At 44.3% G+C, this 15,098-nt stretch overlaps 1 protein-coding gene across 4 annotated transcripts in view; it reads left to right on the forward strand.

Annotated features, from left to right (window-relative positions):
• Positions 1-15,098, forward strand: part of DENND2A (DENN domain containing 2A) — a 61,537-nt gene that overhangs the window by 34,202 nt on the left and 12,237 nt on the right. For 3 of the 4 annotated variants that reach the window (XM_075117185.1, XM_075117195.1, XM_075117205.1), the window contains exons 6-14: positions 1,415-1,612; positions 3,706-3,799; positions 5,105-5,155; positions 7,827-8,014; positions 8,727-8,836; positions 9,048-9,117; positions 9,750-9,827; positions 10,343-10,483; positions 12,649-12,797. In XM_075117185.1, coding sequence (XP_074973286.1) covers positions 1,415-1,612; positions 3,706-3,799; positions 5,105-5,155; positions 7,827-8,014; positions 8,727-8,836; positions 9,048-9,117; positions 9,750-9,827; positions 10,343-10,483; positions 12,649-12,797 — 1,079 coding nt within the window. The remainder of the gene's footprint in view (positions 1-1,414; positions 1,613-3,705; positions 3,800-5,104; positions 5,156-7,826; positions 8,015-8,726; positions 8,837-9,047; positions 9,118-9,749; positions 9,828-10,342; positions 10,484-12,648; positions 12,798-15,098) is intronic. The other variant, XM_075117214.1, reaches the window with a different exon arrangement.

Genomic DNA, 15,098 nt, shown 5'->3' on the forward strand with positions numbered 1-15,098 from the left:
TTGCGACGAAGTCAGTTTCCCTCAGAGAGCTTTGTAGTCACCTGTGCACCCTGATTTCCCACTGTGCTGTCAAAAGGGGGCTGAAGTGTTACACAGGAATGCCTTTCACCACAGATATGGTTCCCAGCAGGAGACATTTAGTAAAGAACTGAACAGGGGTAATTATGTTACACTGTAGTGCTTTGACATTGAAAAGCCATGATCTGCATCAGTCAGAAAAGAAGTGCTGCAGCTCTCATGGCAGCTCTCAGGTTTGCAACTGCAGTGTGAATCATTGTGGAGAACCTGCCCCCGGCTAGGGACTGGTGGGGAAGGGGTCTGGATAGACTTTCAGTAGTAGCTTATATCGCTACTGCAGGATAACATTATTCAGTGCAAAGGCCCCTCCCAGACTCATTTTAACATGTGACTTCTCTGTGGGTGGTAAGCATTTTTCTGAGTTGAGCATCTTCTGCCAAACCATCCAGAGACACCTGAGCTAACCTGAATGAATGAATTAGCCTGGCTAATAACTCTGCTGAGTGTGTCTGCTGGTGGAGGCAGACCATTATGCTGCCTCACCTACAGTGCTGCTGTGACTTGTTCAGAATTAGCTTGGATAGCTCTCCCCCACACCACTTATTGCCACATAGATGCATCCTCTGGGAGTGCAGATACAGTGCCCACAAACAGTGCGACTTAACCTTGTCATAACTGCTGGGAAATTTGGTAGGAGAAGACAAAAAGAGTTCATATTGAACATCCTTATGGTGAGAAGTGGTTTGCCCTTCTTTATCTGGAGCTGAGCTTTCTGCTTCTCTGATGCCATTTTTGGTCAGGGGCTTTAAGAATTTTATGCTGGTAGTCAAACATCTGTTGTGCTCTCACTGACCTTGATAATGAGCTTAGGAGGAAACCAGACTCCGTAATTGTCTATGACAGCGTTTCTGGTACCCTCCTCTGAAATATTTAACTCTGGCTACTGTCAGAGACAGCCATACTCACAGTTCTTTTTGTCTGGTCTCACTGCTTCTCTGTTCCTCCTGTCTAGCTGCTCCTTATACCAAATGCTTGTGGTTGGCTGGTTGGTTAGTCTTGTCCTATTTACAGTCCCAGCCTTTGGATTACACAAGTCCTGGGAGATTATTTTTTTTTCACACTGGAGCAAGGCTTCTTGGCCAATCCCTGAGATTGCATTCTGGTCTGGAATGAACATGGGATGGTTAAATTGCTTGTCAAGATAGTCCTGGTCTAGCCCAGCAGCTGGGTGGGTTCCTTGTACATGCAGAGATCTGTGAGTGTTCTTAGAATTTGGGCTGTTTTGCCAGCTGTGTGCTATGGCTGCCCCACTGGGTTTACCACCATGACAGTGTTAGCAATGAAGCAAAGGTAGGTAAGGTGCTGTATTCATTCATTCCTTCTCCTCCATTCCCAGTTGCTTTCCAAGCCCATTTTTTTCCGACAAAACTCAGAGCGGCGGAGTTTCAAACTGCCAGACCTACGGAAACTGAGCCGCGATGGGACTGGGTCGCCATCCAAAATCAGCCCTCCCTCAACTCCCAGCAGTCCAGATGACACCTTCTTCTCCTTGGGAGACCCTCAGAATGGCAAGAGGAGAAGGAAGATTCCCAAGGTAAATCTAGGGCTTTCTGTCTTTTCCTTGGTTTCTTCCAGGCAGGAATGCCAGTATGAGACAATGTTTTCTTTAGTTTCCAATGTGACATCCCTGCAAGATAGATGTTGTCCTGGCAGTTGACTTGACTTGCATTTAATCCTCTTTCTGCCTGAAGCAGAAGGCTCACAAACATCTCTGCAAGTTTTGTAGTCCTTTTTCCATCTGAGATATCGTGATTGTCAGGAGAGATAAAATAATAATTTTAAAAAAGGCATTTTAATTTTTGGGTAACAGTTGAAGTTTGTCAGAGGAGAAAAAAGCAATTAATACTTTTGCAAATAACACACCCCATCATACTTCCTTCTTTCCTTGATGGATAGGACAGTCAGAAATTGTCTGTGTTGTGTTGGTGTTCTCTGCTGGCAATATGTTGTTCTTTCCTAGGTCTGATTCATGCATTGGCTGTTTCTAATTCAAGGTAGGGTGTGATTGTCGGTGAACAATAAAAATACTGACATTTGAGTGACAAAAGGAGTTGTCTGTAGTCATGAGCATTTTCTGGAGCAATGTTTCCTACTTCATGTTTGGATACAGCACGACTCTGTTTCAATTTTATTTTCTTTTAGATCTAGCAGGAAATGTATTCAGTCCAAATGAGGTTTGGCAGCAGTCTATCAGTTGAATGTTTCAAAAACATGGTTATAAAAACACAGTTGCTTGTACCAGTCTTTGCAGGACAAGCAGAGGCTACCAGGGACTGTCTGTGGTGATTTTTTTGTTGTTGTTGTTTTTTTTCTGAACCCGCGGTTTTCATTTGGGGAAAAAGGGATGTGTTTGTTTCTTTGTTTCCTGGTTGCCAGATTTGTGTTCATGTTTGCATACCTGATTTTTGAATGCCCTCTCTGTATACCTCTGCCCTTCAGGAATGAGCCAAAGACCACAAAAGTCTAGGATTTTCTTTCCCAGTATGCCTGTACATCTGTGCAAGTGCTTGAGCTCTACCAGTGTGTTCACACATACTTCTATGTCAACTGAAGGGAAGACTGCAAGTATATAGTTACTGGGCAGTGCTCCTTAGCAGTGTTGTAGAGGAAGGTCAGAACTGAGATTTACTCTATCAGTGGCAAGGTCAGTCTGAGACTGGAGCTGGGTGGCTGGGTGGAGGCTGCACTTCCACGTCAGGGCATCCTGCCACTCACTTAAGTATTTGGATTAGAGTTCCCTGACCAAATGTGTGGTGGGCCTGTCTTACCTTGAGCTCTCAGAGCATGTGTGCAGGAATGCCAGACTTTCTGGAATAAATCTGAATGCTGTGGTCATGCCATGCTACTGCTTCTGCCTGGGACCTCGACAAGGAAGCAGCTCTGCTCAGGGAGGCTTGGGGAAGCCTGGCATCGTCCTGCAACTCTGCTACCCTTCAGGGCCAGATAGGGAGACCAGAGGCACTGAATGGGACACTATGTCCAGCTATGCCAAACGCTGAAATGTCCTCTCTCCTGGTCAGCTGGGAGGCCTGGCATTACAGGATTGCAAAGAAAACCACTAGTATAAAGTACTTCGCCATCATTGGCTCCCACCCATCTTTTTCTTCAGCGTTCTTGGTATGATATGTTTCCCCCACGCTTGGTAGGAAGGCTTTTCCAGCACATCCCACAACAAATGTTAAAGGCATAAAGACATTAATGTTTGCTGTCGTCCTCCAGCCAGTTTTCTGCTCTCAAACCTGCAGACCAGGGCAGGTTCCCAAGGGGCACGCTGGTGCTCCCTGGAGCATGGACTGCAGTATGGAGAGGCCCAGGTGAGCACCATCAAGCTCATAAGGCCCCACGGTGTGGAAGTGCATTAAGGCCTGGGCTTTCATCAGAGCTTGTTACCTTGGGCTCCTGCCATGCCAGCATAACTGTACTGCTTCTGTACCAGAGTGAGCGTGGCCAAAGGCAGTGCAGGTTCCTGTGCAAGGTAGATGCTGGTAATTGTCAGTTCTGGGTCATCAACTGAAAAGCTTCAGTATGGCCAGGGTTGGGAAACAGAGTACTTTGCATGAAATTCTTAACTTTCTTGCCTGGGGAGGAAAATAACCTTTTTTGTTTGTTTGTGTGTTTGCTGAGCAGCTTGTGTTGAAAATCAACGCCATTTATGAGGCACGAAGAGGAAAGAAACGTGTCAAGAGACTATCACAGTCTACGGAGAGCAATTCAGGGAAAGGTAAAGGAACTTTGAATCATCATACATCTGAGATTTTCTGAGGACTTGTCTTAGAGTTTAGGCTGGCTTAGTGATTTATGTGATGTTTTTTAGTGCTTCTTCCAGTCCAGGGTGAGACTGAGTTAGCGCTTCCACATTTTCTTTTGGGAAGATAAAGGCTATTCCTCTGCCCAAAAAACTTTAATTAAAACAGAACTACTTTGATTTTCTTGCTTGATTTTCATTCCACGGCTTTACATGATAACCTTATAGGTCACACCCAAAATGTGCCCCCTTTTTGATGTTTATTTCTGGAACAGGCTGGAAGCTTTGGAGAGGAATGTGCTGTCTAAAGAGTCTGATTTGTTGAGATCAAAATATTTTGCGGGAATGTGTCACTTCAGTGAACTGTCCAATGGAAAATAGTAGATTTTGAAACAGTCCTGGTTCCTTCAGTATCCCAATAAACAAATAGCCTCAGTTGGGAATCAGTGTTTCTAGATTTGACTGTAAGACCATCTCCATCACAGCAAGATTGAGACTTTCAGACTCCCAATGTCAATCAACAGCTTGTCAGAAGCGTTCAGATGCTTCAGAGGAATTACTTTTAAACGTCTCATCCTTGTAAAACTTAATTTTAAGTCTTTCCAACACAGTATTTTTTCCCAAAACACCCTAATTTCCAGTGAAAGGTGAGCACCAGCTCTATTTGTTTACCACAATTACTTGTTACTGTTTATTCTATTTTATATAGGATATACACCCACCGGGTGGATGAGTGTGTTTATATGAACCTTCAGGGGAACCATCCCAGACTTTTCTCTCCATCATTTTCTGTACCCCTCTCTGAAGCATCTACAGCATTGATGACAGAAACAGGCTATTGGACCATAAAGGCCTTGAGTCTGATTTAGCCTGGCAACTTTTGTTTGTTTGTTTGCTTGTTTTTACCCCTTATCCTGCAAACAACTGCATATTAATCAGTATTTTGCATTGGTGTCATGTTTATACAGACTTGGCTAAAATACTGCTCTGGCATTTTATTCGTCATGCAACTCTTTTGGCTGTGCAAAATTGATTTTGTTGTTTGGGTTTGGTTTTGTTGGTTGTGTTGTTGTTGTTGTTCTGTGAATGAATGGGAAGATACCAAGGCTAGTACGCTAAATGTCTGTGGGTGTATGCACCCTTGAAAAGACCAAGGCCCTTGGGGATCTGCACTGTCTTCCCCCTGAAGTTGCTAGGCCTGACTTTCTCATGCCAGTGATTAGAAATGCACGATTATAAATAGGCTTTACTTACTTCATCATCCCCTTTCTTTTTTCCTAGTTACAGATGAAAACAGTGAATCAGACAGTGATACTGAAGAGAAGCTGAAAGGTAAGGCAAATGTGCAAACAGAGTAAATGGGTCCTGTTAAACCCTGCTCTGAGATCCTGGGTCAAGATCTATCCTCTGTGGTTTGCCTTTGGAGAAGGAGCTTATTTCCGCTCGGAACATAGTGAGGAAACAAAGATCTCAATACCACGGAAGAAAATCCATGGGCAGAGGACTATAGGAGTCCAAAACAAACATCTGCTGCAATTCCCATCAAAGCTCTTTGCACTGCCTTTCCTAGGAGATGGTTTGGACTGTGGAAATACAGAGAGGTTTTTCAAAGTACACAGTCACAAATGTGTGACCAGGCTGACAGGCAGTATTGCATGGGACAGGGTGTTCAGAAAACCCGCTACGTGTCTACTAACGCACCAGCCAGACTGACTAGCCAGGAAAACAGAATTGCACTGTATGATTTAATGCTAGTTAAACTCTTCCACATTGGCTGAGTTGGGATAAAGCACTGCATTGCTTCCTTCATTCTGGTATAGCTTCTGAAACCTTCTTGTACTGGTAATTAGCCTTGTGACGTGCTGGTGGCATTACAGTCTTTTGGGAATTTATATGGCAAATTCAAAGTCCTGGCAGAGTTAGAATGCTGGGTGGAAGCTCCCTCAGATGGCAAAGTTTTCTGTTTCACATGCGTACCTGATCTCGGTAGTAGGTCAGTTCCCAAGCTGAAAAGACAGGCATAAGCAGGAGTTCCTGCTCTGTGCCAACTGTAGTGCGTTGTGCTTAGGAGTGCTCGTCCTTATCCTCTTTCAGGTTTTCAGAACAGAAACCTCAAATCGAGTACTCTCTTGCGAACACAGCTTCCTACGCAAGAACTACTGTATGCTCTTGCTGTCCTCTGCATTGGGGATCTTTTATCTGTAATGCTGTGTTAGCGAGATCAAGCTGAAAATTGCTTCCACCACCTACCTTTTGACAGGTTCTCAGGCTAGCCTGGAGACAGGGAGAGAGGGTTTGAACCCAGATTGCACAGAAATTATATTCACAACTGTCTTGAAACACGATGTTGTGAAATATAGTCTTGTGAAATATGCCTTGCTGAACTGTTGATTCTCCTATTTTTAAAGACTTTCCTATTTTTAAATAAGAAAGTGAGATGATTTAGCAAATCTCTTCTATCTAGAACTTTTGATTTTGTATGTTTTACTTAACAGACCAAACACACCAGCCAGTTACCTCTGCTTAGCAAGTCACTGTACATCATCTGAGACACAGTAAATCATCAGACAGCAATCATCAGACTGCGTGTCAGAGCCATAAGTGCTGACCCTTGGGAAGGAAAAATGTTCAAAGACAAACTCTGCCATAATGACAGCAGTAAAATCCTGGTATCTTTAGTAGGTTGCACAGAATATAAACAATACAGAGCTTGAGTGAGCTTTTCAGAAGCACTCAGCATTGCTGTGACACTGCTCCTTTTGAAGTCCCTGGTAAAGCAGAAACCACTTCTGAAAACTTTTGAAGAATTACAGCCTTAGAGCAAATATCATAAAAGGTGATGAGAGAAGGGAGTCTAAGCCATCTTTCCAGGGCTTTAACTATCCACAGTTTGTTACACACTCTGATTTAAGAGGCACCTCAAGATTGCTTTAAATTATATTGTCTGGAATAGTCCGCAAGTGGCACATCTTTACCAGACAAAAGGTCAAGAGTCTGTCCTAAAGTATATACCATCTCTCAGGAAGCCCTGTCTCCAAAGCAGGCATCTTATGTATTTGGAGTTCCTGCAGTATCCCTGTGGTTGTTGTTTCTGTCAAAATGTTGCGTTGCCACCCGCATTCACAAAAAGCGCAGTTGTGAGAATGTGCTGTATTCTCTGCTTGTAGTTAATTCTTTCTTTCTTTTGTAACGGGTAAAGGAGGCATCATGCAGCTTTAATTTGGGATGCGACTGTAAAACAAAGCAGGGGGGTGGTCTTAGGGAATCTCATCTGGTCTCTTCTCAGCAGGCAGCTTTTCATTACTTTCCATGCTGGAATGTTTATTGTCCCACAGCTCATGTGTGTTGCAGTTACAGCTTGCTTGGCAGTTTTTCTTGTTTTCCCATTCTCTTGGGTGAACTTGTAGAAACATGGTCCTGAGAGATTAGTTTTAGGCACGGGAAGGACTGGCATGAGCCAGCTTTTTCATTTGCACCTCTTCTCACATTTTTTTTTTTGTTGCTGGCCTCTAGCCCAGCCTGCATTACTGAAGCTGTGAGTCCCCAGTGTTACTCAGCCAGTGGACCCCTAGCCTGACCCAAGTGCTGGTCTTGTAAAACCGTGGGGATCGCTACCCACAACCTCCTCAGAGCAAAGGTGATCAATCACCTAACTGTGCTACCTTTGAAAGATGCATAAATGAATGCTAGGATGAATGCCCAGACATTGTCTGTTACGCCATGTCCTATATGGATCTCAGTTTGGGTTATCTTCAGCTGTAAAAGCTATCCATGAAATCCTTCCGCTGCCAAAGCTCTTCAGGATGATGGCGCTCACAAGATTATGTTCTGTCCCTGCCGGTATTTATAGTGCAGCTTCCAAAAGGTTCTGACCTCTTACTCAGCCACTGACAAAGTAAATGCAGTGAGGTGGTTTCGAGTTTATCCGTGAGTCTCTGCAAAGCACTGGTGCTCTGTGTAAAGAGCTAGACAAAGCCACAGTCTCCTCTCTTCTTCTTTGTAGCTCACAGCCAGCGCCTGGTGCATGTGAAGTCTCGCCTGAAGCAAACCCCACGGTACCAAACCTTGGAACGGGACTTGATCGAATATCAAGAGAGGCAGCTGTTTGAGTACTTCGTCGTGGTGTCGCTGCACAAGAAGCAGGCTGGGGCTGCCTACATCCCTGAGGTTACCCAGCAGTTCCCGTTGAAGGTGTGGTGTCTGTCAGGAAGGTCTGGTTGGCATGTCTCAGATTGCATGGTGCATTTGCACAGCTGGACAAGCCATATCTTCTCTGTTGACCGTACATTATATCAGTAACCCCTCTGCTGCGTCAGTGTTCAGTGAGACTGAAGATAGAGGGGCTGCAGACACCCCCCGAGAATTGTCATGTCATTCCTCACTGTTGAAAGAGCAGCTGATTTAGACCTCTTGCTGCCCTTGACTATGACTTTTATGTAGCTATTCCCTTTCTCCCCCTTTTCTCTTTAAAGAAAACCAGTGTCTGGGAGAAGATGTTTTCCTAAAAGGAAGGCACAGCTTTTGCCAATACTCTAGCTCAAAACAGGGAACAAGGAATGGGAGAAACACAGAGCCAGTGTGACAGAGTATTTGTAAATGGGGTGTAACCAGAGCTCCCCTCAGACTTCAGTTCTCTCGCCCCTGGCTGGAAGATGTGACCCAGATTGGAGGCACATCATAGGAGGGGCAGGTGCTGCAGATGCAAGGCTTGGTGGAATTGGGAGCACAGAGTTACTTTAAGATACCTAAAGATTAGGTGAGCCAGAATCACAGAAATTTTAATATCTTCCAGGCAGAAGCTTAGCCTCTGTCATCACCTCTTCATTTGTCACAGCAAAAAAATTTGAAGTCATTCCATCCCCACATGACTAATTGGAAACATCCCTTCTCTCTGTTCTGCTAGCTCGAGCGCTCGTTCAAATTCATGCGTGAGGCAGAAGATCAGTTGAAAGCAATTCCCCAGTTTTGCTTCCCTGATGCAAAGGACTGGGCCCCCATCCATCAGTTTGCCAGGTAAGTACTGTACTTCATATCCTGATTCATGAGAAACAGATTTATATATCAAGCTAATTAAACATGAGAGCTGTCATGGTAGAAAATTGGGCAGAGTCCTGAGTGGGCTGTATTGGAAATGCAAAAAGATTGTGGGGTTTCTGGGTTTGTATGTCAGAGACTTTTAATGTGGGCGATGGGTATCTTGTCATTCTGGTTTCTTTTTCTGCAGTGAGACATTCTCATTTGTTCTGACGGGGGAAGATGGGAGCAGGCGATTTGGATACTGTAGGAGGCTGCTGGTAACTATCCCTGGTTTTTTTTTCCTTTTCCTAGAGATGCAGCCTTCTGTGGGGTTGGTGTTATTGGCACCTGTTCTGGAAAGTGGAAAGCTGCTGCCCTTCTCTTTCAGTGCAGAAGGAAAGAGTGGCAGCAGAACAGCTTTGCTGGCTTTTGCTCTGCTCAGTGCCGAAGTCATTCTCTGAGTACCATCCTCCACTCCACGCGTAGCTCTTTTACCTTTTCCTTACACCAGTGCTTAACATTATGACCATGGACTGTTGTTTCACCACTAAGCTGAAGATAGGGTTTGTCTCCCTTAGGTTTAAATAGTCACTAAACAGTTGTCTAACTGCACTAGTCCCATAGGCTGAGTTGTCTCTGTAGAGCGGTATGCCCTGCCTTAGTCATTTGACTAAAGAGGGTTGGGATCATATTGTGGATGTGCCCATTTCTTCCCACTGTTTCTAGAGTACCAGGGTTTGAGCCAGACTTAAGGTACTGTCATCAGCAGCATGCTGTCAAATGTCTGACAGTTTCTGAGCCAGCCGGCAAGTTGGAGACCTAAGAGACAAGTCATTCTGTCTCTGCAGTAGTTACAACTCTGACATTTTCTTGGTGTGTTTTGTGTGTGTATTTGCGTTTGTCTTGAAAGCCCAGTGGGAAGGGGAAGCGTCTCCCAGAAGTTTACTGCATTGTGAGTCGCCTTGGATGCTTCAATCTCTTCTCTAAGGTGAGGGGGAAGAGAGAGGGAATTTGTGCTGTAGGCCAAGAAGAACCGCAAAATGAAGTCAACACCAGAGGAGTGGGGATCAGGGAAGCTGATGGCTGAAGAAAGAGCCTGAAATGGTGTTGGCAAGGCAACTGCATGCTAATTCCAGAACCTAGCAAAAACACAGTTAAAAGGAAAACTAGATTGTCATCTGTTGCCTTGTTCCTTCAGCAGACCTACCAGAATACAAGCACTGGGAGGTCAAAAGGTGGAATCCTGACTCCAGGGGTGGTGGGGAGTTTGCAAACTGTAAGCTTTCTATTGACCTCACTGGAGCTGGGTTTCTCTTGCTGAAGCAAATGAACTGTCTTCAGTTGCACCTTTTACCTTCCTACCTATGATTCAAGGCTCCTTGTTGATGCTGGGTTAAGGAGAAAACTTAGATGCCGGTGCACTTTATTCTTGGTGTTACACACACCCACCCCACCCACCCACCCCCATTTATGTGTTTTTGTGTCTTCATGCTTTTATTTCAGATCTTAGATGAGGTTGAGAAGAGACGGGGCATTTCCCCTGCCTTGGTGCAGCCTCTGATGAGGAGTGTCATGGAGGCACCTTTCCCAGCTTTGGGCCGGACAATTACAGTCAAGAACTTCTTGCCAGGCTCAGGAACAGAGGTAAAGACACCACCCTAGAGAGAGGGAGACTTAGGCCAGCAAATGGTGTAGGACTGGTGACTAGAAGTTGGAACTGTGACTCAGCACCGGGGATCTTCAAGGACAGATTGTCTGGCAACTGTGTGGGGAAGTTAGGGAGTAAAATAGTGAACCAGAGAGGATGCCATGGAGACTCCAGGGACCTCAGAATCAAAAGGGAAATTGTATTATAAAAATTAATGTAAGAATACAGCCATGCTAATATGGCAAAATAAAACAGGGCATTGGCCTTGAGGCCAAGCAGCACAGACTGGCAGGCCCCATGCTGCACAGCATGTGACCTTGGAACTGCTCAAGATCCCCCACACTTAACTTCCAGAAGACAGGATTCCTAGCATGTGCTCCAGCATCCTTAACACTGAACCACTGTTCATGTGGGACAGGGCACGCGGTTCCAGTCAAAAAATACCTGAAACCACACAAGGGCAATGTTGCAGCCTTTCAGAATGGTATTTTCACAGCATGGAGGCAAGGATATGTGTCACATCTCCCACAGTGTGGTGTGAGGACAATGGGAGGGTTTTAAGAGTGCAGAGCTTTTGGGGGTAGCATTGAAGGACTGTGGGAAGGTGGAAGGAGCCAAATTGAACGTAGCCTTGTTGGACATGGCGTGACTTTAACATGAGAGAGGGAAGTGAGTGAGTTGATAGAGGGTATGCCTGAGGGCTTTAAGCATAGCACTACATGATGACATTCTCTTCATCCAAACTGAGAACAGTCCAAACTGAATGAAATTACTGCAGAGCGTACGCATAGCTGGTTAAAAATCTGCACTTGAGGTGTAAAGTCACAATGGCATGCTGTCAGGCTGTGAAGATGTTTCGGCTGTTCTGTTTCTTGGATCCTTAATGTTTATTATTTATCTGGTTGATGGCCTAAACCCCACATTCACACAATGGGTAGATAACAGCATTGGGATAGGTTGCAGGCACTTCGGAGAGTAAGGGTTTAAAATTCACAATGACCTTGCCAAATTGAAGGTTTGGTCTGAAATTCAATATGAACAAAGGCAAAATGCTGTGAAGAAGAAATGAATAGTCTAGTACAACGTGGAGGTAACTGAGTGAACAACACTACTTCAGAAAAGGATCTGGTGGGATAGTGAGCCGTAAAGTGAGCAGAACAGTATGGTGGTATTTTGACAAGCTCCTGCATTGGGAAATAAAGAAAAGGGATGAATAATAAATAAAAGCAATTTTTCTACTTTCCAGCATTGGTGGAAATTTATTTAGAGTATCATGTTCCAAAAAATGCGGACACTAGGAGAAAGCCCCGGAATAGTTGTTCCACTTATAAGTGGTTTAGAAACCCCAGGCAAAGCTTGAGAAAATTGTTTGCTTGATATAGAAAACAAAGGACAAAGGAGGACACGTGATAATAACCTTCCAATATACCAGACGTTTCCTACAAAGAGGAACGTGACCAGTTGTTCTGAGTGTATACTCAGAGTAAGACAACAAGTAGTTGAAGTAATTCGCCACTGACATGTTTCAGCTGCAGGCTTGGTGTTGGTAAGGGTAGTTCAGACCTAGAGTAATTTTCTTGTGGGGTTTATGAAATGTGTGGTGTTGAAGGTTTTCAAAAACAATTTAGATAAGCATCTGTCTAAGATAAGGAGTGTGAAGTGCTAAGGTGCTGTGACAGGAATTATATAAGTAGATATGAACAAAGAAAAATGACCACAGGCTGCTCTTTTCTGTAACTGATGTAAAAAATTTATAGTCAGTAGGTTACGCATCCAGATTCTTGCAATAAAAAAAAAATCGTAACTGTAAAAATAAGAGTGCAAATTTAAAAGGCTCCGTGCCATTCTGCTGCTTGAATGCCAAAAAGCCCGGAAACCACTCCTAGCTGGACACAAACTAGTTTTCCTCCTTATGAAGAGCTCCCTGCCCTCAGTCCAGTGGGGAGAACTTTGGTTGGTCTCATGCTGTGCCCATTGGAGTGGACTCTGGATCGTCTTCAGCTTCATCTGGAAGAAGAATTTGTGGGAGGTAACCCAAGGAAAAACTGAGGGCTTAACGCTGCGTGCCGTGTTCACCAGCACAGTTGGTAATGCTTGTCCTTGCTTGCCACAATATGGGTGCATGGTGGGAGCTGACCTCTGGTCTTTTTCTCTCCAACAGGTCATCGAGCTGCGGCGGCCTCTTGACTCCAGGCTTGAACATGTTGATTTTGAGTCCTTGTTCACATCCCTCAGTGTGCGGCACCTGAGCAGAGTCTTCGCCTCCCTGCTTCTGGAAAGGAGGGTGATCTTTATCGCAGACAAGCTCAGGTACCCTCGTCGTTTTCTTAAACAAAATGCTGCCAAGGAAGGAAGGCTGAGAAGACTGCGGTGACTGATCTCTCTGCCTTGTTGGTTTTTTTCTTCTCTGCTCTTTTCCAACTTCTTATCTGATGTGAGTAGGGCTGTACTTCCCAGGAGTGGGGAACTCAGGCCATGCACCATAATTTGGCTTTGCAGCTTGCAAAACGCATGCTGCATCTCGTCCCCAAGGAGAACCAAGTTCACTTTCCTCCAGATGGTTTTAGAGCAGAGGCCTGGTACTAAGGAAATGAAACCCCTCCTTTTACTCGGTGATGCTGCAGTGTTCCCCAATGAGAGAGGAACCAGGGGGGATCCTTGGAAACTCCAGAGACCTCTGGAGTTTCCAAGGATCAAGCCTCGGGCAGAGATCACCGTCCCTTTTGGGTTGTTCCCTGATGTCACAAAATCTCAAATCTTCAGCTTGTATTTTAACATTGGTTCTTAAAGACTTTATTCTTGTGGGAGGTGAAAGTAAAAGATGCAGTGAGGGGAAATGAGATGGAGGACTTTCCTCTTGTATGTTGAATCTGGGGGTCTTTTAAATTTTTTTTTGTTTGCGCTCCTAAATTATGAAAATAGGCCCAGGTTTCTTTAAGATCTTGTGCAGCTGGTGGCTGGCAGCTCTCCAGCCCTTGAAGCACTTGAGGATTCAGGGAGGAGAGTTCGCCAAGGCTGGAGAAAGGAAAGCTGCCTGGATGAGTAATGACACTTAGGAGCACGCTCAGGTTTCAGGAGTGTACAATGCCCTAAGCTGTCTGTTTTCACAACTTCCAGGCAGCAGGCTGCAGCTCTGGGACTGAGTGCTGGGGCAAAGGATGGGGAGGCCCCTTCTACAGGAAAGCTAAGGGGAAAATTCATTCTGCAGGGATCCGGGGCTCTTTGCGGGCAGAGCTCAGGCAGTCTCATCATAGGAATAGGAAGGCTGGAGAGAGGGAAGCTGTAGCATCCAGGCAGCACTGGCTCCTCACAGGTTTTGGCAGCTGCCTTGGGGCAGAGAGGGGAAGATTTGCTTCTTTATAACCACTGATACGTTATATGCATAGATATTTAGTATTCTGGATACTTAAGCCATGGATTTCATGCAGAGCATTCAGACTTGCATTGAAAATGAGAGGATTCATCCAAACGCTATATTTCTACATAGCATATATGATTTATGTGATAATTTATTGTGACAGGCTTTGTTTTCAAAGGTTTTTCTCCTCCTCTGTAGGACAAATTTTACATTCTGAGAAAATCTATTAAGGACACAAATGACATTGTAATCTCTACATGAGGGCTGGTTGATAAAAGTAAATTGTAGGGAACTTATTTTTTTCCTTAACGCATCACTTTAGAGTGAACCTTTATTTACCAGAACCAGATCTTTTCCTATCACATCTTTATATGACAGCACACTGCCATGTATTCTGAGCGTGGGGTGTGTTACAGAATATATCTAATTCAAAGCGCTTTGATGGGTTATGGTGGTTTTTTTCCCCCTGTATCTTTTGTCAGTTTATCCACGGTCCTTAGGAATGAGTCCAGCTGCCCAGGCCTGTAAAAGAACATCAGAGAGAGCTATATAATCATAGTTTCTAGAATCTCTAAATATACCATAAACAGCTTTCTTCTGTGAAAAACAAAACAAAAAGAATTGTCACGTTTTAAAGATCCAGGGTTTAGGCCACCGGGCTCAGATTCAAATATTTACCGTAGATTTGCCAACTCTCTACAAGACTTCTAATATTTGATGTTTCTGAGAAGACCTTGCTCTGAGCAACTTCAGGAGAGTCTTTTTCTTTTCCTGTAACAACATATGAAGTTTCTCTGGCTCATTTTTGTGGAAAAAAAAAAAAACCCTTGAAAATGACCCCAAAGGACTGAAAGGCTTGAAAAAACATAAAACAGAGAAAATTACCCTCAAAATTAAATAAACTATTGAATTTTAATCCAGTCCAGTGACTTGAGTGCACTGGATTGTTGAGCCTTTCATAAGGACAACAGCCTTTTCTACTTGTTGGTGGAAATTCCATGTTTTGAAAGCTGGTGGTATTACAGATACAGGATCTTCTGTCCAGATGATACTTTTCCTGGGACAGGAACACATTGAACTCAATGAATATTAAGTAGTATTTACTTTAGGGGTGAAAATGCCAATTGCAGAAGAAAGAAAAGAAACACTTTTTGGCAATAGCTTAAGAGAAGAAAAAAAGAGATAAAAGCAGCTGTTAGAAACTGGTCAGAGGTTAGGAATGCTAGAAATAATCCAGCTGAGATGGATTAACA

The sequence above is a fragment of the Phalacrocorax aristotelis genome, chromosome 1 (genome assembly GCF_949628215.1).
Source record: "Phalacrocorax aristotelis chromosome 1, bGulAri2.1, whole genome shotgun sequence".
NCBI lineage: Eukaryota > Metazoa > Chordata > Aves > Suliformes > Phalacrocoracidae > Phalacrocorax > Phalacrocorax aristotelis.